This window comes from Melospiza melodia, chromosome 1 (genome assembly GCF_035770615.1).
Source record: "Melospiza melodia melodia isolate bMelMel2 chromosome 1, bMelMel2.pri, whole genome shotgun sequence".
Taxonomy (NCBI): Eukaryota; Metazoa; Chordata; class Aves; order Passeriformes; family Passerellidae; genus Melospiza; species Melospiza melodia.
This window is the reverse complement of record NC_086194.1, coordinates 4335341-4357037: the sequence shown is the minus strand read 5'-3', so window position 1 is coordinate 4357037 and position 21697 is coordinate 4335341. Positions and strand designations below refer to the sequence as shown.

At 44.7% G+C, this 21697-nt stretch overlaps 1 protein-coding gene across 1 annotated transcript in view; it reads right to left on the bottom strand.

The window, feature by feature from the left end:
• The window catches only part of CRHR2 (corticotropin releasing hormone receptor 2), a 149280-nt gene extending 130460 nt beyond the window's left edge, over nucleotides 1-18820 (bottom strand). Inside the window, exons 1-2 of the mRNA XM_063175490.1 lie at nucleotides 18725-18820; nucleotides 2907-3000 (exon numbers count right to left, since the gene is read on the bottom strand). Of these exons, the coding sequence (XP_063031560.1) occupies nucleotides 2907-3000; nucleotides 18725-18790 (160 nt within the window). The 5' untranslated portion in view covers nucleotides 18791-18820. The remainder of the gene's footprint in view (nucleotides 1-2906; nucleotides 3001-18724) is intronic.
• Nucleotides 18821-21697: the final 2877 nt, after the last annotated feature.

The following is a 21697-nucleotide window of genomic DNA, read 5'->3' as shown; positions in this document are numbered from 1 at the left end:
TTTTACGACATCCCATTAAGATCACCTTTTGCTGGGATACATTTCATGGTGGTGCTTTAGGTGATGCTAATGAATTACATGTGTAATCCTTTAGATATAAACCACTGACCAGATCTGGGACTAAGATTGGACTGAGCTTCACCAAAGCTCTGTAATGAGTTTAATAATCAAGGGAGGTCTACTCTGACCCTCATGACTCAACAGAAGGGTCCCTTTTGCCGTTTTGCATTTTTCATCTCTGTGTAAATCATTCTATATCAAATTCTAACTTGATTTTCCTCCCTGTGATTCATCCATGTAAAAAGTGATAGAGTGGACCTTGACACTGAACTTTGCTAACTCACACTTTCACAAATTCATGCTAAACATACTTCTGCTAATGGCTTTGATGGTGATTCTGTAATGACCTAAACCCCTCATTGACAACACCATCACGCTCAGGAGCTGAATCCAAGCAATCCTGAAGGTGCCATCTAGGGATTTTTCAAGGAAAAAATGCCCAAAAGAGAAAATGAGTTATATTGCTTTCCAACTCTGAAAAAGTATTTCTTGGTGTAAATTGTTTCAGAATGAATTTACAATGTCATTCTCTCAGCCATTCTGTGAAATTACCCATGCATTACATTCTCAAAAGCATTTTATGCCATCTGTTTGGGATACTTAGTGTGAACATATTTGGGGGTGAAATTAGTAATTATAAGAGGAGGAAATTAACATATTGGACTAATTAACAGCATCTTCTGGAAAAGAAACAGGGAAGATAACGAATTACAAAGCTTAATGTTTACTGTTCTCCCAGCTAAATAAAGATTGTTCAATATGGCTCTCCCTGGGTTTCTTTTCTTGATTTTTTCTTCCCTTCTAGAATATATCTGCACTATGTCAAAGAACAGGAGCCAGAGAAAAGACTCAGACACTGCAAGCTCTGTGGTCTGGTTCTCTCCATCCACGCTGCTGAATGGAGCTCACCAATATTCCTGGGTGACACATCCTGGTCATGATCAACTTCAGAATAAGGGCTGTAACACAGCTCACCTCATTTTGGACACTGAAATATTACAGCAGACTTAGTTCCAGAAGCTCATTGTGCTTGGACCCCAATAAAGAAAAAGCATTTTGTTTCTGCTCCATTTTAGGTTTTAATTTAGGATTAAATTGTGCTTTGGTCTTTAACTGTACCAATAGAGCTCTACTGACCATGAAGAGGTGGTGATCATATCGCAGACCTCCATTTTTAATGAGAATACTCACAGCTGAACAGCCCAGACTGTTTGGAAGATCCAGTTTTCATGGAGCACAAAACCAACAGGTCGTGGCAACCACCATGTTCTTGTTGATGACCCTCCACAAGATCATTGGTCCATGCTAAGCAAAAGAGTGAATTTTTGTCCCTAGGGCGTCTCAAAGCCTCATGCTTGTACCTGAGGCTGACCATGGATCAGATTTGGGGTTTACTGTATTTGGGGTTTATTATGTGTATAAACCCACTCTCAAAGCACAGTACAGGTTCTCAGGATTTTAAAGTATCATAGAAAGTTTGTTCTAAAAAAAGCCACAGGTTGCACTAACTATAAAAATCAACTTCCATTACTGTACCTCTGATCAGTGATACCTCACAAAGATAGTTGAAGAAAGGCTTCTGCAGCTTCTCCCTTCTCTTTTCCCATTAAAATTCTGTTCCAGTAGCCACACTCCACTGGAGAATATGCTGTATGTTCATGCATCACATAAACAGCCCAGAAAATTATATTTTGTCAACAACTGAAAAATAAATTGTTTGCTCACTTCGAAGACAGCCTGGCTTGAAAATTTCTGGTTTTTTTTTCCAAAATAGAAGCTCTGCACAAGGAAAAACACTTCATGAATAGATGGCAAGTTTTATGATAATATTTACAAACACATTCAAAAGGCAAAGAACACCTAAAAGAAAGGTCCAAATATAGAACCTCATTTATCTTCCCTTTGTTTCCAGGTAAGGAATGGAGTAGATGGTCATTAAACTGATATAAACAAACCTGCTACACGAGGCAGAGCTGCTCCCTAGAACACAATGGCAGCAAGGGGCAGAGCTTGGGGCAGGTTCATAATACAGGTCAACACACCCATTTATATGCAAATTGAGAGGCAGTGAAGGCACCACAACTTTCACACTTCAGTCTGATATCTAGATCAGCCTATTGTCCTTAAGGAATAGATTAAGTCAGAATAAAACACCACTGATCCAACATATTTTACAGAAAGGTTGTAAATTCCCTGAGCCTTGTTTCCTTTGCCATTTCTCCAGGGATGGAGAACTGGCTGAATCATAATACCTACATTATATTTTAAGCTCCTCCCTCCACAAATATTCACCAAGGGGAAAAAGAAAGTGAAGAGGAAGGGAACAAATGTAGTTTTTCCCCCAGATCCTTGCAGCACACATCCCCAAGTCATGCTGCAGGGGAGTGGTTCTGAGTGTGCTTCTCCCACTTCTGAAACAAAGCTGGATCCAGTTTCACATCTCTTACAGCATCATTTCTGTGCTCATGTATTTTAGCCAAGAGACAAGTGCTTTGCCCTGCTTCTAAAAACTGGTCGGGATAAATGGAGTAGACAGTTCAAATATACTAATTTTCAACTATAACATCAGTCAGTAAGTATAGTTAATTCAATAGGTTAAACTATGAGAAAGAGCTGTCAATAGTTCCCCTGAAGGGAATTACTCCAGGTGTGTAGAATTCTCCAGGTGTGTAAAATTCCAAGTTCTCCTTCCTTGTCACACCACACTGCACATTGTCACCAAGGAAAAAGCAAGGCTGGAGACAGTGTGTTTATCTCAGCAGGAAAAGATGTTCCCTGGAGCAAGGACACTTTGAAAATGGATCCTCCAGTAACAAGAAGCCACCAAGAGATGGAGGAATAAATACCTGTGACGTTGGTGCGGGCTGACAAAGCTTCGCAGTACTTTTCCAGCAGCACAGACAAGGGCAGGTTCACAGAGGATTCACAGTGGAGAACTATCTGGAGAAACAGAGAGAAACCAAGCAGGTAAAGCAGCAGCCCAGAACAAACAGATTTTCTCATTCATGAGTACAACAAACCCACAGCAGTCTCAGAGCTGTTCCCATTCAGGATTTACTCAGGTGCAGAAACCTCCTGACGTAGAAGGGTTGTGGTTGTACTTCCTCAGCTCCAGGGAATCACATGGAATTCAGCTGATTAATGCAGGAAACTGCAAATCACCCACCTAATCTGGATCTCTCCTTGTGGGAGCTGCTCAATGCCTTTAACAAAGCTCAGGATCCACTGTGTCTCTCTCACCTGAAAGGAGACACCTGAAATAGCAGAGCTGAATCACATCCCATTAACGATCTGTGCGTTGAGTTTTTTCAGTGAACTTTTAATTGGTATATGTGTGCCAAAAATACCTTGCACATTCAAGAGATGCAGCAATTGGCAAAGGGCAGTTCAGAAGACTTGAAGAAGGTGTTCCCATGGAATACATAGGATAATTGGGCATCACTGTAAGGCATCCTGTGGCTCTTTTCAGTCAATGGAAGACACACCAGATTCTGACCCTCAGCATTTAAGGCTGAATCTTCTACTGAGGGCAAGTAACAGTGAGAAAGAGCAGTAATGCCAACATGGGCACTTTGAGAAAGCTGCAGGTTCAGTACAAGGTAACAGTACAATCCCAAGTAAAATTTAGGAAACAGAGTTGAAAATGAATGGGGGTATCTTAATTTTCACACTCAAAATGAAGCTCCCAGTGCAGACAGAGGAGAGAAGCCCACACCAAAATACAGAGCCAAGTTGGGATCCTGCTTGGAGCAAAAGAAGCTCTTGGAAAGCCCTCTAAGAAAGGCAGAACGAAACGTGTCAGGAAAATTCAGGAGTCGCAAATCAATGACAGAAAATTCCATTTTCCATCCATGAAACTGGCTGAAAAATCTTTCTGAGGGGGATATAAAGCCATGGTAACACATGAAATGCCTTTGCTTTTCTGTTTACACAGAATGTCTCCAACAAAATTGAGGCAGCTTTTACTCAGAGAAACAACCATACTCCTTGAAGGTTGATATTTTATTTCAATGCTCTAAGGTGTGTGAAGTGATTGAGGAACCCATTTTATGTCACTGAATTCTCTGTAGCTTAATAAAAAGGAGGGTAAATACTCATGACAATAGAATCCATCAGCAATGTTGGTGTTTAAAGAACAACTGTTCTTTGTACAGCACCTTTTTCTACCGATTTCTCACTTTGCTGTTATTTTATAAAATAGGAAGTGTTGAGGTACAAACAGAAAGCCTTTCCCAGACTTCATTCTTCTCAAAAAAAAATCCGTAAAGGGGATGTTTTCTCCTCCAGGTGTGAGGATGTGTGAAGAATTTTGAATGAGCTAGAGAAGGGACTTCTAAGTTGTTTCAGATAATGTGATTTATTTTTCTTATCTTTTACATAGGTAGGAAAGGTGAGTTCAGCTCACATCTTCACCACATAACTCAAAAAGTCCCAAGACTTCTAGTTACATGATCTTTTAAAGATTTATTAACTAATAAAACACTACTAAAAAGGATATTTGTATTTTTGACCTAATTCTTAAATATTTTGTTTTATAGAGTCATACCACAGTGTAAGCATTTTCAAATTAATCATGTTATAACACAAACTTACAGTACTGTACTCTAAAACTTTAAACTTTCTTCTATGGTCACTTGTTTTTAAAATTTTAGAAGTTTAATTGTAATAAAATGCTTATAAAATAGGAATACAATTAGAGTAATAATAATATTTTGGACAATTTGAATTAGGACAATATGAGACAACAGAAACAAAGAGTTATGGACGTCTGGGTATCTTTTCTGGGCAGCACAAGCCTGAAAAAGGACCCAGGTTAACAGAGGATTAACCCTTAAAAACAATAACCTGTTGCATATTCATACATCTCATACATGATGCATAAATTCCATTCAAACACAGGATTCTGTCTGGTCAGTGTCAGCTTCTTCCCCTTAATCCTGAGAGCATCATCCTGCTCGAGCGAGGCAGGAAGAAGTTGGTTTCTCCTGATAATTGAGCAATAAATTCTCTTTCTCTGAAAGCTTCAGGTGTCCTGTGGCTGCTGTCTCACTGCGAGTCCTTTCTTTAAAAAGTCTCTTACATAGCATAGTTTCTATTTTAACATTTTGTTATAACCTAAAACTATATTTAGCACACTACTTAAGAGAATTAATATAGCATTACTTTCTAATATAACACATATAATATCCACTTTAATATTTGCAAAAAGCCAATCATAAAATGCATGCATTTTTCACATACTTAAAAGATCTCTGCTTTAAACTACAAATCTACATTTTCACTTTCACCTAAGTTTGGAAGCTTTTTCTAAAGTCTCAGATCAAACCTTGTGTTCAATCCTAAACTTTGGCTTACAGGCCCAAAGTTCTGAGAGCTCCCTGCATTTCAAATTCCAGCATCCAGGGAGGCTCTAAACTCCTGCCTCCCATAGCAAACCCTCCATGCATGGTCAGGTCAAGGGAGATGAAACCAGGTACAGCTTCCACCTCCCGAGGCACGGAGCTCCCAAAACCCAGACTCTGCATTTCATGTCAGACCCAGGCACGTGAGCTGACACAGCAGAGGCATTTCTGCCCCTCCATCCCTCACCCCTCTGCCACCTCCCAGGCCAAGAGCACTGCCTCACTTCAAAGAAGAAACTCAAGCCATCCCCGTGTACTGTAAATAGGCCGCGTGTCCAGCTGTGCCCTCCCCAGGACGGTGGGGAAAAACAGATTTAATTCTAAACATTGGGTTACAGGCCCAAAGTTCTGACAGCTCCCTGCATCTAAAATTCCAACATCCAGGGAGGCTCTAAACTCCTGCCTCCCACAGCAAACCCTCCATGCATGGTCAGGTCAAGGGAGATAAAGGCAGGTACAGCTCCCAAAACCCAGACTCTGCAGTGGCCGCACTTCATGTCAGACCCAGGCACGTGAGCTGACACAGCAGAGGCATTTCTGCCCCTCCATCCCTCACCCCTCTGCCACCTCCCAGGCCAAAAGCACTGCCTCACCTCAAAGAAGAAACTCAAGCCATCCCCGTGTACTGTAAACAGGCCGCGTGTTCAGCTGTGCCCTCCCCAGGACGGTGGGGAAGAACACACAGAGGTCAAACTGAGCACAGCTTGGGCAGGAATAGGAAAGGTTAAATGTCACATCTGCCTTAGGGTCAGCTCAGGTTAATTTGGCTGGGTAGGGAAAAGTGCCTTCCACAGATTATGTTACTTTTGGTTTCATTTTCTCTCTGCTAACCACAGTCAACGGACTTGCTATGTGCGGAACTTTTTTTAAAAAACATTGTATTTTAAGAAGGCAAACCCAAATTATGCCTCAGGCTTTAGTTTTTATGTTTTTTCAGGCTCTGTACTGCTTCAGTGTGTAGTTCTGAGCTTCACATCAGGGCATGGTGAGCTCTGTGCACAGAGCAGGGAGACAAAACAATTCCTGCTCCAGCTGGGCACCAAGGACAAATGATCCAAATCTCAGCCCAAGAGCACAAACCCCGTGGGCTGGAGAGAGAAAAACAAGCAGGGTGGGACTGCCTGGGCTAAAGCTGGAATGGGACAATGAACTGCAAGGTGCAAATGGAGCAGAACTGATCCCAGGGAGAGACCCCGGCAGCGCTCGTGCATTTTGGGGCCATTTTGGTTCATCTTGGGTGCAGCCCTGGCTGGGCTCTGGTGCTGCCCAAGGTGCAGCCATGGAGGCCTTTTAATAAATCCCTGCTTTATTCTTTAGCTCTGCCCAGCCTCTGTTCTAGGTCTAGGTCGATAAAACACTCTTACAATAATAAAAAACAGCAAAACAAACAAAGAAAGAGAAACATTTCAGTAATGTAGAATTTTAAAGATAAATAATTGGGCCCATGACTGCACAGAAATTATATTTTGAAGTACTGAAATAATGGCTTTGGGTCACTAATGCACGACTTTACTTAAACTGCATTTCTCTTAAAACAGCTATTTCATAACCTCTGCCCGCCAAAGCAGTTTCTTTTTTGTCCTGAAAATTTACCTAAATCATGCACAGAAATGTCCAACTTAATTCCTCTGAGCCACTGTGAGCATTTATGAACAAATGAAACTAATGTGCTGAGCCAAAGATTGAGGTAGAAATCAATCTTTTACTTTCCAAAGCAGGGACACCAACTAAGAGCAGGCCAGCTCTGAGTCTTCCAAAAAAAAAAAATAAAAAATTACAGAGCCTTTGGTCAACTTCCCATTTACATCTGAGAGGACTTTGGGAAAAGGATGAATTGCTCTGGTGTCACTGTCTGCCTCTCTAATGGGCATTTTATTGGGCCTTTCCCCTTGGACATGGTCACTGCTCTTCATTAATTCAGGAAAGACCTTTATCTCTGTCAGAGGACATAAACTATGAGACACAAGAGGTGCCTACTCACAGTTCCCCCCAGCATTTGTGGTTATTTCATCCAGCTTAGAGAGGATCTGTAACTTAATTTTGAGAAGAATTAACAAAGACTCCTGGTTTGAAATACTGAGTTCCACTATGGAGCAATATAGAAATGTAAAACCAAATGAACACCAGTGCTGTTAAAATTCACCTTGCAGGGGAGAGGTTGTTTTCTGCTCTCATACATGGAAGAAATGGCTACGGGAATATAAAGGAATGGCTTTGGAAGATAAACCAGCCCCAAAGCTATGGACAGGATCCAAAAATGTCCACACAATCCACAGAGACACTGTCACCATGATATTTTCTGAAAAATCCTCTTTGCCCAGGATTTTCTCCTGGGAAGCTGAGAAGCCTCAGAGAGGAATGAAAACAATAATTATCTGATTGCTGCTACTGTGTTTGCTGCTTTGGAATATGGCCTGAACATTGTTTACCAACAGGTGAATGTTTGATTGGTTCCATGTGAATTGTTTTTAATTAATGACCAATCACAGCCAGCTGTGTCAGACTCTCTGAGTCAGGTCATGGGTTTTTATTATTCATTCTTGAGAAGCCTTCTGATGTTTCCTTTCTCTATAGTTTAGTATATAATTTTATAGTTTTAGTATATAATTTCAATATAATATAATATAATATAATATAATATAATATAATATAATATAATATAATATAATATAATATAATATAATATAATATAATATAATATAAATGTTATATATTAATATAATATGTTTTATATAATATATAACATTTATATTATATTATATTATATTATATTATATTATATTATATTATATTATATTATATTATATTATATTATATTATATTATATACCATTACATTACATTACATTATATTACATTACATTATATTATATTACATTACATTACATTACATTACATTACATTACATTATATTATATTATATTATATTATATTATATTATATTATATTATATTATATTATATTATATTACATTATATTATATTAGCCTTCTGAGATCATGGAGTCAAATTCTCATCTCTCACCTCGTCCTGGGGACGCTCACAAATACCACAAGACACAATGGAGCATCTGCTAAATTCAAATATCTCACAGTAGACAGCAGCAGAGTGGGTGAAGTCAGCAGGAATGGAAGCTGAAGGGAAGGGCTGAAGGGGAAAAGGATGACCCACAACAGTGGAACCCCCATTGCCAAGGGGGAGGTGAATTTGGAGCAGTGGGTGCTGCCACACATGGACAGATGCTCACGCTCCCCTTCTTTTCCCATCCTCACACAAGAATTCCCAGATGCCATTCTGCAGTGCTCTAATAAAAGCCAGTTTTTAGGCCTCCCTGTCAAACATCTGCTGGTGACATGCTGAGCGGTGCTGACATCTGACACAGCCTCAAAGCAGCAGAGCAAAAACTCTTTTTTATAAAAATGTAGTTTCTAGTACTCCCGAGGTCCCAGAGAAATCCATCCCACGGAAGTACAACAGCATCTCAGCAGAAAGCCACTCCCAGAAAAGCAGTGGGATTTGTATTGAATAGCTTAGACTTCAAAACAGAGAGAGCAGCAGCTGAGCTGATCACACAGGGATTCCTTTGGAATTCAGGAAGAGAAGCAGGAATTGTCCAGATGCAGTTCATCTACAGCATCTTAAATCTTTTAATTGGAATGACCTTGCCTGACTGGGTCTTCTGCACTATAGGGACAGAGTCACTTAGATGTATCCTTCCTAAATTTTCTTTAGACACTGCAAACAAAAGGAGAGGTCAAAACATTCCTAGAGATGACGACTGCAGAAGACACAAGCCCGTCATCATCTTATTTAATCATCTGTGCTCCTTCTTTTACTGACCAAGATGGAGTGACCTTCCTGTGGAGTTATTAACACAAAATGTGCTCAGCCCACAGCTGACAGGAGAAGGGTCCATCTCATGCCCTCTTTGCCACACAAAGTCTCACCCTGCACTATCCACTGTGCTCTCTATAAAGCCAAAGCATTTTCCACTCCTGAGAAACAACCTCTGGCAGTGGCACGGATCAGGTCAGGAGGATGCTTCTTCCTGCCCTTCATCTCTGGGAACCTCCACTGCTCTCAAGACTCCAGCTTTTCCCATGTGTTTCTTTGAAATATCTGAGGCTGCAAATACTACCTCGTTTCAACATCAAAATTGCAGCAAAACTCTCTTCAGCACACAGAAAAGCTGCTGCTTAGCAGCTTTGCCCCAGAACTCAGGGAAAAAAAAGGAAAAAAAAAAAGTGTGAGAGAAAAGGGAAACCTGCACTTAAATTTTAGTTATTCAATTAGGCAATGCAAATAAATTCACTCCATCTGCACAATGAGACTGAGTTCTCACCCCAACTTCTGGGATGGACATGCTCAGAACAGTGGCTCAATTAAAAGCAAAAATTTAGTTTGTGTGCACAGAAGCTCATTTTAGGGAAACACAGGCATCTAACTTCGCAATGAAAATGTAATTAGCGAAAGAGCTCAACTCAGCAAAATCAAACTTCCTTGACAAAATCCATCCTCTTTTTGAACAGTTTCCAGGGCAGGTGGGCATCTGGCAAGTTCTACATCACTGGTGTGGGGAAACAGATGCTTTGGGGAAAAAAACCACCAGATATTCCTTGGAATGTTCTTATTAAAAATGCCAGTGTCCGTCTGAGCAGCTCTTTCCTTCTAAGAGAGGGCAACACATGGGAGAGAATGAGGAGAGCTGGAATATTTGCTAATTCACTAATCACGTGAAGGAATATGCACAATCAGAAAAGTGAAAGCTGTTACTTCAGGACAAAACCAGAGATTAGCACAGGAGAGCAGGGGAAAGTCATCTTCACAGTGGCCAGGATGGATTTACATCCACTGCCATGGGGTTACTTCATCCACAAGATGCATCTGAAAGAGATGCTTATCAAAGAACAGCAGTCAGGGGAACATTGTGTTGGAAATACTTTGTTTTTTGGAGAACCACAAAGGTCAGCCCTCTGCATGAAGATGTTTTTGGCCTTTCTCAACACAGTGACTTAAAATCGCTTGTGCAGCAGCACTTGGCAGTGTACAATTGTTTGGCTTGGCTTCACCAGAAAAATAATTTCCATTTGGGATAGAAAGTCTAAATACAAGTTTTCACAGGAGCCTGCAACCTGAAACCTGAGCCAGCTAAGGTTACAGTAAAGGGAAAGACTCTGAGCACAGCTCAAGAAAAATAGGCTCCTTTTCAAACCATCCTTCAGCTCTTTAAACTCCCTCTGAGTTAATCCAAGTGGCCACATAAAACATTGCTACTTGTTAGAGAACACTGAATGCTCCAGGAGACACTGCTCCATGATCTGAGAGGCCAGATGTATTCTGCAGCTCTTCCAGGAAGTCTGGAAAAAGAGACCAAAAGTCTGCATGGAATGGGAATTAGGACCCCAGTTTAATAAAGCAACTAAACACATGCTCACTTTTAAGGCATGAAATGAAATCAGTCTTTATACAAAAATAAATTAAAAAAAAACCCTCGAGCACCTGCTACACTGAACCCACCACTTAACTTCATTGTTGTCTTTGAAACTTGGAGATTTGCCTTCAGTGAGCACTGCCCACATGCTCTGCTGAAGCAGCTTTTAGAGGGGAGGTTCTTCATCCTCTGGAAGCCACGGAAGTGCTGAGGCATTTTCTGAATCATGAGATACAAACCAAACCTGGTTAAGGCCACCCACGGGCTGGACTTGCCCAACCAGGTCTCCAAGCCCTTCCAAAGCAACCTGAGATGTTAAAAATAAGCATAACTGGATTTGAATCACAACCTGCAGCTCTCCTGAAATAAAATTGTTTAATGGAAAGACTTTTCAATTTCACATCCTTCAAGAGTTTTGTTGGTCATTCCCCACACCTGTGGGTACCATATTCAGAGCCTGGAAGGGGAGCACGCCCCTCAGGGCACTCCTGCCTTCATGTCTGCCCTCTCCTTAGGTCTGTGAGTAATTTTTTCCCACCCAATTCCCATTCCTGTGAATCCTCTCAGCAGCTCCAATGTGATTCACCTCACCCACCCCCTATTCCAGCAGCCTTTGCTTCAGGCTCCCCAGTGCTCAGTGGAAGAAGGAACCACTGTCAAGGAACAATCCATCACTTTAAACATGGACTCCAGGGTGAGATAATCATGCTCTGGAGACAAAACACTCAGGGAATCCAGAGCAGCTCAAGTTTAAAAGTCATATTTACCCAAGTGAATGCCAATTCCTCCCTCATCTAACTCTGACCTACATGCAGAGTCTCTGCAAGGATCATTCACCCATCCGTTGTCACCACTGCCACTACACTTCCAAAGCCAACCCTCACAGGCTCTCCCAGCTTCAGCTCAACAAATCTGAGCTCCTCATCTTTGTTTTTCAGGTCTCTGCCACCTGAAAATGATAAAAAAACTCATCTGGATCAAGACTTTATCAGCTGAAGATATCTGCTCAGCTTCCCATGGAATGCCAACAGTGGTACCTCTGCATCCTCCACAAAATGTTCCTCAGACCCAAGATTTCCTGACAGGGATTTAAAAGTGGCACTGGGTATCAGCAGTGAACTTTCTCTCCATCCTTCCTTGAAATGCTAATTCTTGGGCTGGAGCTCACTCCTGGATTTGAAAAGCAAGTATCACACGAAATTTAACTCCAGGTCTGGAATTATCTCTCACTACCTGAAGGGGAATCACAGACTCTTCTCTGGGAATCAGATTCATCTCAGGAGCTGACAGCACAGCATCAAGACAGGCATCATTCACAAACTGAAGGGAAATCTCACAGAACATAGAGAAAAAATTATGCACCATGACAACGACAGCATCAGAACAGAGATGTTGTAAAAAGACATTTCAGAGATGTTGTGAGAGCTCCATCTTTGCAGATTTTCACAGCTGAAATGAAGATGAGAATGATTTGGTTTTGGAATTAACCCTGCCTTGAGATGGTGACTGCACTTCTGGCAATCCCTTCCAGCACAAAGTATTTTTTCATTCCTTGATTCTGTATGATTTATAGTCCCTACAGTGAAAAGAATCACAGATAACAATTACTCCCCAAACCTTTCAATGGGCCATGCAGTAAACAGCTTATAGACTGTATCTTGAACAATAATCAGCAATCCAGAGGCTTTGAGGTTTCTCTCACTCATGTTTCTAAGATTTTTTACTCTTTTCACATAATTATAATTGAAAAATTATTCCAAATACTATGAAAAGACATTTTTTAAATATTACTGTATTTAAAGATAAAATTTTCTTTTAATCAGTTTTTTTTTTTCCTTTGTGAAGGAAAGAAATACTGCAAGTCTGACAAGACTTCAAAATCATCATGAAAATACTTTTGATACAGTAGGGGATTCTTACACTTTGGAAGGTGTCTCAAGTTCAAGCTAGACTGAGCAGCTGAAGTCCCAGCAGGCGAGTTTTGAGGCAGGATGAGGAAAGATGCTCAGTGCATCTGACTGGAAGCACACCTGGTCAAAAGGCTTTCCTGAGCTCTGAGACACCACTCTCAGCAGCCAAGGGACACCCTGGGCTTTCAGGCTGGAATTAAAGAGGAAGTTTTTCACAGAAAGAGGGGTCAAATACAGGAATCATCTACCCAGGGAGGTGGTGGAGTCACCATCCCTCGATGTGTTTAAAAAAAGACTGGATGTGGCACTTGCTGCCATGATCTAGTTGAGGTGTTAGAACATGGGTTGGACTCGATGATCTTAAAGGTCTCTTCCAACCTAGAAGTTTTGTGATTCTGTGATTCCTCTCAGCTTTGAAAGAGCCAGTTGGTAGCAGAAGGAGCAGCCTGGCCCCTGGCAGGGATGTTTGTTCACAAAGCAAGCAAGGGAAGAGCTGTGATGGCCACAGTGCCCACACAGCCCTGGGTGGCTCAGGAGCCTCTGCTGGCCTGAGCCCCCTGAAACCCAAGCCATGGCCAGGCCTGGGATAGCAAGGGAAGAGCTGTGATGGCCACAGGGCCCAGCACAGCCTTGGGTGGCTCAGGAGCCTCTGCTGGCCTGAGCCCCCTGAAACCCAAGCCATGGCCAGGCCTGGGATCTGCTCCTGCCACTCAAAGGCAATGGATACCTCAGCGAGCAGAGCCTGGCTGGCAGCCCCACAGGAAACCTGTCCAGGCCTGTCAGCACACTTCCTTCCCTCCCCTTTTGCCTCCTTTCCTCCTTCCTTTGAGCCGGAAAAGCCACCCCTGCCAGGGCACAGCACTCCCCACAGCATGGCGGAGCAGAGAGATCAGCGCTGAGCTGTTCTCTGAGGGACCTGGGGAAAGCAGCAGGGATTACCCCAGCCCTGGGAAGCAGCAGCTCCTCTGCAGCCCTCTGGCACTCCAGCTACTATTACCAGGGCAAGGGTTCAGCATTGCAGTGAGGACAGCTCGTGTATTTTAATCTCCATCTGCATTACTCACTATTTACTTTCCCGGCATAGCCAGCCCAGAGTGGACAGTTAACTCAGCCAGCATTATGAAAAAGTTTATAGAGCTTTAATTGGCTTCATTTAATTAGCTTCATTTTCTTACAGCTCTGTGGAAGAAGTACTTTTCAGCCCTTGAATTATCCAATGGATTTTCTTTCTGATTTAGTGAAAACATGCTGAGTTTCTGTGCAGGCACATGAGGCTTAAGGGATGTCTGGAGAGGCGGAGAGGCAGATTCCAAGTTTTCCACCCCAGAGCTGGGGAAGGAGCAGCACACCCCCAGCACCTGGCTCTCAACACTGCCTTCTCTGCACAGGAAGGATGGATTTGGGAATCAGAGGTCAGGACAGGACATTGGAATTCACCTCTGTGAGGTGCTTTTCTCTCTCCCTTCCACAGCCACATGGACCAGCCTTTGAGAAGATCCACAGAACATCTGCTTGTGAGAGCCAACACAGATGAGGCCAGGGCCAGGGAGCTGAGCAGTGCTTACCACAGAAAATGCTCCTTGTCAAAGAGCAGTGCAGGGAGCATCCCACAAACATCCCCACAGTGGCATCACAAACTGGAAATGAAATTTTCATGTATTTGGATGTGACTGACGAGATTCAAGCAGACAGTCACCTGAAGGACAGCCCTGTCTGTTGACTGATCTGCTTTCTATTTGTCTTCTCTTGTAGCAAGGACCGCAGCCAAATTTATACAACTTCTCAGAGAAGAAAATTAAAATACTCTACCCAACACTTAAATCAAATACAGCTACCTTCAAAGCTGTTAAGATTAAAAGAATTATTTGCAGTAAAAGAAAGCAATTCTGTATAAAGAAATACTTTGATAGAGCAAAGCATCACAAAGAGTTTAGTTCTGTCATGAACAGAAAGATAAGGAGAAAAAGACAAAGTTTATGCAATGCCTTAACACAGGCCATTGAGTATCCACATGAGGCAGGGAGGTGAGAGGGGCTCGCTGGACAGCTCCAGCTTTACATCCAATAATTATTGTTTGCACTTTAAGGAAGAGCAGACTATATTTGGGACTAAAAGTGGTGTAAAATCCAAGAAATAAGGACATGGACACGATCTGTTGCAATTTATAGACATGGCGTGGAAAAGAAAATTCCTGCAAAAAGTCATCTGCTGGATAAACTTTTAATCTAGAGTAAATCAGTTTTTCCCTAAATCTCCTTTTTGGGTTTGCAGTGCTGCAAAACCTGAAAGTGATATAAACTACAAAGGAACAGATTCAGCAGCATGTGCAGCTTGTTGTTGCCACCCACATTTCCTCACCTCCCCCTCTCCCCAAAAAATAAGATCTGCAGAACTATTAAAAGAACCTAGAAATGTGCAAATGTTTGTTCTAATACAATATTTTTAAAATATTTGGTTTACTAATATATAGGGCAAAATGAAAATAAAAAGAAAACAGGAAAACGCATCCTTAACAAGTCTGTATCATCCACGACCCCATTTTTCTCGTGGGGAATCTCTCAGTTCAGCACATCAGCAGCAGGAACTTGGGAATCCCTGACACAAAGAGAGCTGGTCACCAAATTCAAAGCAATGAAGAGTTGGCCTTGGAGGAAAACCCTCCCTGGGGCGAGCCCAGAGTGATGGCAGCACAGCACTCTCCATCTGAGCCAATAAATCAAGCAGGGCAAAGGTCTGTTCTAAGTCCTGAATCACTTTGTTCAATTTTTAGAATGGCTGCTGGCCACATTGCTGCCCCAAGCAATCTGCTGGGATCTCACACAGTTCCTGGGAATGACCTGGGAGCACCACGGACCAGCTCTGTGCACTGTCTGTGCAGCATCTCCCTGGTTTAAATGCTGAAGGAGCTCAATCACATCAGCACAAGTCACTCCCTGGCATTTTTTTTCTGAAGGCTGGAGAGCTTTCCTGGAGATATTGATGTAGCAGTGGAGTTAGAACCTGTGAGGCTGAAATTGAAATTCTGCACCTGCTAAAGCACAGGCTGCAAAGAGATCCCAGCTCTCCTCTTCTCCACAATCACGCTCTGGTTTGGAATATGAAGGTCACAGAGTTTAGAGGACTTGATCATGACTTTTCCTCAGCTCTTGACAGGATAATAATATGTAAGCAGATGCCTTATATGCACAAAAGCTAAAGCTGCCTTCTTGCTGGCTAAGGGCAGGGATGAGCATCATCACTGAAATGTTTTACGGCAAAACTACAGCCAGCCAACGCCAGCACACAGCCACCTCCCTCCGACACCCAGTCATTGCCATGGGATGGTTACAAACTAAACCCCGACAGAGCACTGCCCCAGGAAAGGCTTCTCCTGATGAGATGTTTATGCTGCATTAATTCACAATGGGGCTGAATTTTGGCAGCCTCAGACCAGGAATACTATTTAACTTGTCATCGCTGCCTGATACACTCACACTGCCCCGGCTCTTTTAACAGCTCCAGGAGAACAAATAAATGACAGCAAGCTTTGCTTTTGGTTTTGATGAATAATTCCCCCCTCTCCAAATTACGTGAACTTAGCAAGGACTTTATATAAAAATGTCATAAGACTCATTTGCCTTCGTTTTATGGTTTGTTTTTTGTTTCCCACATCCAGTTAAATGTGTTTTCAAGTGCATCCTACGTCCAGAACTCCTTCAAGAGAACATAAATCTCAGTTCAAGTCTTCACCCTTTTGCTGACCGGCCCTGTGAAATCTGTCAGGTCATTTGCACCAGCATTTTCATGTGGCAGGTCTAATTCTGTCCCACAAAGTTGCCTCATCTCGTGGGCGTTGCAAACCTGCAGCTCCCATAAAACACAATTGCTTGGCTGCTGTGAAAACTTAAACTCCCTTAATTGGGTAAGGGCCTGCTCTCACAAGCAGCTATTTTCCTCAAATCCACAAATGTGGATAAAGGCACTGACTTTGAGTCCACTTTCGAGTGTTTTCAAGTTAAACAAGAATTTAAGAGCTTTGGCTTTGAGCCACAGTTTTAAAACACTGCTCTTAAGCTTCTTGGTGCAAAGTTCCCTGCAGCTGGAAAGCAGAGATCCAGATTTATTGACAACATTCAGGGATTAAAACACTCCCCAAAGGAGCAGCAAAACCTTCTGCTACAGCTGGAGCAACCAGAGCTGAAGATTCCAAATGCTATTTCCCACACAGGTATACACGAGCCCCTGTCAGACACCAGCATGTTCCACCCAAACAAGCTCCTCTATAAAACCACAGAATACACTCAGAGTTCACATTTCTTGGGCTAAATAATTTTATGGAAACTTCACTTTTAGATCCTTAATCTATCTTCTCTCTTTCTTTTGAGACAGTTTTGTTTTTAAAGCAGTGACACAACTACCAAAATTAGCAGAAATAATTCAAATGCAAAGTTGCAGAACTGGAAACCTGGAAAATCCAAAGATTGTATCCACAGAGGAAATACATAACATTTCTTGATTGACTGAGAATGGATTAGTCTGGCTAAATACTCAGCACCTGAGTACTTTTGTTAACCTCACTGACAAGTCCCACACTCTCAAGGCAAACTGAGATATTTTTATGCACCAAAATAAATCACTAAGAGAAAATACAGACTAGGAGAGAAAAAAGACTAAGAAACAGAGATCAGAAAGAAGTGGTTTGGGTTGAAAACAGCAAGTGTGTAAACCCATGCCACTGTGAGCCCATGTGCACTGATCTCTTCCTTCTTTTGGGGATAAAAAAAACCCGACACTGGCGGAGGTGAGAAAGTATTCTCTCACTTCTAAGAAAGCTACTGTGAAAAATAAAATGAAATTAAATTGTTGCTTGCCTCTGAAGCCTGTTGTTGACCTGGCTTTTCTTTTTCCTTTTAAATTAGAGAGGGGAGAAAAAAACCAAACAAACCCCCAAAATAAACAAACAAAACCCCACAAACAAACAAAACCCAAACCAAACCAAAATAGACAGAACTTAGGGAAACAGAACAGATTTTCTTTCTTTATCTAAGGAAACATTAAAGATAGACCAATTACACTGCGGTCCAGAAGGGTCACTGCCACTTTTTTAAAGCTGTGGGAACAGCCTTTACAAATTCTGCACAGGTTCAAAGCTGCTTAACCTCTCACGTTTTCTTTCCAAGTCTGGCTTAGCCACACTTAAAACCATCGCTCAAAACAAACAAGTCGGGAAAGCTTTTGAAGCCCGCTCCGACAGAGGCCAACCTTATTTCCACCTCGTGCCAGCATCTCCCGGGGTGGGGGGGGATGCTGGTGATGGAGAAGGACCAGGCGGAAAAGCTTCGTGCGGGTTTCACTCGGGAGAAACTCGGAGCGAGAGCTTGGCTGGGTGCGTGGGCTGAGCCCTGCCCATCGCCACCCCTGCCACCGATGGCTGCTGGAGCACATGGTGCCAGGACAGACACCGGGACACAGGCCGGGGCACCGGGCACCGCCACGGAGCGAGGAAATCCGAGGGAAAACCCCGCTGGGGCAAGGAGCTGCCACCCCAGCGGGGTCCCTGTGCTGGGACCTCCTCTGGCGAGCAAAGCTGGCGGTGTCACAGGGCAGGGGGCACTAAAAGGGCGCAGGGACTCGCTGCAGAGGTGAGCGGGCAGAGGGTGTCTCTGAGAGCACCTGTGATGGAGCCGGAAAGGGCCACGGGCACGGACGGATCCCCGGGCGGCAGCTGGCAGGGAGCGGTGCCCGCCCGCGGTGCCCCAGAGCCGGGGACGCACCTGCGGGGCAGCGGGGCACGGTCCCCGCACGGAGCCCCGAGCGCCCGCGGCTGCCCCGCTGCTTTCCCGCGGCCCTGGGGCGTCCCCCCGCTCCCTCCCCGTGCCTGTCCCGCTCCCGGTCCCTGTCCCGCACCCCCCGTCCCTTTCCCGTTCCCGTCCCCGGCACTTACGGGCAGGAGCAGGAGCGCGGCGGCCGCTGCCGCGGGGAGGCTGCGCTGAGGCGCTCGCCCCGCCATGAGGGCTCGGGGGGTGCCCGGGGCTCAGCCGGACCCTCGGCGCTGCCCCGGCGCCGGCATCGCCCCCCGCCTGCTGCCCTCGACCCCTGCCCGCCGTCCCGGAGCCGAGCCCGGCGCTGCCGCCGCGTCCCAGAGCAAACCCCCGGCTGGCAGGGAGGGAGGGAAGGAGAAGGGGGAGCCGAGCCCGCCCTCCGCCCAGGATTCCTCGGGGATGGAGGCGGCGGGGGGCCCCCGGGGGAGCGCGACCCTCACAGGCTCCAGCAGCCGGGGGGAGCGTGCTGTGCCCCGGCTCCGAGCGCCACAGGGGCTCCCCCGTCCATGGGGCGCTGGATGGAAGCGGGGCCGCACTCGGGCGGAGCCGTGGGGAGCCCCCTCGCCGAGCGCCGGGTGATGGAGATCCCTCTTCCCCCAGCGATGGGGACGCCTTCCACACCAGCTTCCAGGAATAACGGGGAGCCTCCTCCACCCTCCCGTGCGCTGGAAATTCCACTGCCTCCAAAGTGGCCGGGAGCAAGAGGATTCTCCCTGCCCAGGCTCTGGGTGCAGTGGGGATCTTTTCCAAAATTAGGTGCGTTGGATACACCCCATACAGCCCCGCAGGAACATTAATAACCCCTTTACCATCACCCCATTCTGCTTGGCATTAGGTAAAATGTTAACTCCACTGCCTGAAAACTTTCAGGAGCAACAGGCTTCCCCCAGTGCCCAGGTGCAAACTGCATTGTGTGCACAGTGTGCAGAGGTGTTTTATAAAAAGAGGGAGAGTAACTCTTTGCTTGAGCACACAGCAATAGGATGCTTTTTCAGCCAGAAGTTTAGATTAGATGCTAGGAAGAAATCCTTCCCTGTGAGGATGGTGAGGCCCTGGCACAGGTTGCCCAGAGAAGCTGTGGCTGCCCCATCCCTGGAAGTGTCCAAGGCCAGGTTGGACAGGGCTTGGAACAACCTGGGATAGTGGAAGGTGTCTCTGCCCTTGGCAGGATGGGTGAAACAGGAGGATCTTTAAGGTCTCTTCCAACCCAAGTCTTTCTATGATTCTGTGGCCCCTTACGAGCCTGGGAAGGAAAGGAAGAATCCTCTCTGACCTTGTGCACTGAACCACCTGCCTGTCCTCCAAGAGTAACAGGACATCCCTCAAGCCCACCGTGCAACATTACCAGGTGTGATGAGGATATCCACCTCAAAGATACTGAGAAGCAAATCTCCCACTTCCCTCTGTACCCCAGGGCAAAAAGGTTCTGGCTTATTGGTCACCAAATTCATCAGCACACCTTTCCCAAGGTGTGGGGGACCAAATTCATCAGCACACCTTTCCTAAAGGCTGTGGGGCACCTCCTCTGCTATTCCCAGCTGCCATGAGAAACCCCTTTTCCCCCAAGCCTTTTAGGACTCCCCGATGCATGTACACTCTTCTATCCAGGGAACCCCAAACCTGCCTGTTTGGCTGACTCTTGAGCACTTGGTTTCTGAAACAAAAGATATTTGTCCCGCCCTTAAATACACATATTTGCCAGGCTAGACTCCTGTGCAAAGAGAGGCAGAGCAAGATTGTCAGAATTCAGGACATCCCTCCAGCTATCCTGGATTTCCAAGACTCCTGCCAGGGGGCTCAGAGACTCTGGCACAGAGCTCAAAACACCTGTGGGTTTGACTATGACCCATTGAGCAAGTTACCAACCTTAGATGAAGATCTGCAAGCCACGACAGTTTAAGTAGAATGATAGTGAAGTTATCACGGGGTGGAAAAATAGATTTTGGGGTTTTTAGAATGGGGGTTCAGGAGGCAAGATGGAGAAATCTGAGCCTGTCCAGCCCTTCTCCTTCTTCTTCTTGGCCTCCATCTTCTGCTGTGATGTTGGCATTTACAGATTGGTTTAGCGTAGAAGCTCACTGTCTAACACAGGTGATGGGTATTGGACAGTAATTGTAAACATTGTATACGTGATTTTTAGTATTAAGAGGTTATGTCTTAATATGTTATACCACCCTGGGGGCAGGCAGAGTGCCTGGAACTGTCCTGATGGACGGACCTCAGATGGACAGGAGAAAATATTTTATAGATAAGGAACAATAAACAACCTTGAGACTGAGAATTGAAGAGTTCTGACTCCTTCTTCGACCACTGGGCTGGGAAAAGAGACTTTCTAACTTTTCTTGGGGTTACTCTGACCAGCGAGAGATCCCAAGAACAGGTCACCCCTCATCGTCCTGCTGACTTGCCCAAGGAGCTTCTGGCCCTCTGGTTGCTCTGGGGTGGATGTTGATGATCAGGGAATTGGAATCTTACAGATTTGGATGACCCTGGCCCTGTTGGAGCCCAGTTCCTGGGTCTGGCAGAGTTATCACTCCCTGCCCTCCATGTCCAGTTGGCCTCTCCATACAATGGATGTGTCTGTGGCATTGTTGGGCGTGGGCATCAGGCCAAGCCCTGGGCTTCCCAGTGCCAGCAATGGGCCTAATAAAATTATTTTCCCCTCTGCTCCAGCCCATCTGCCCAGAGGACAGCCAGCTGTGCGTGAATCACAGTCCGAACCTTCCCCCAGCTGCAGCTGGGACTGTCCCCAAAAGGCCAGCTGTGTCCTGAGGCACACAGCTCCCAGTCACAGTTCTGGGGCAGAGCAGACAGGAGCAGCTCCCTCCCAGCCCAGCTGGATTTCCTCAGGGAGCAGTGCCATACCCTGCCTGGGCAGTCACCTGTCGCCAGCTGTTTCCTTCAAGCAGATGGTGCCTTTTCTAAATTCTCCCCCAAGAAAGTGCCTTTCCCAAACAACCCTCCTTGTTGTTTGTTGGGGTTTTTTAAATCAAAATCAACTGGCATAAAGGCCATAGTGGCACAGAGGAAAGAATTCCAGCAAATTCTCAGGGTTTGCAAAAGCTTAGCAAGCCTTACTCAGATGCAGAAATACC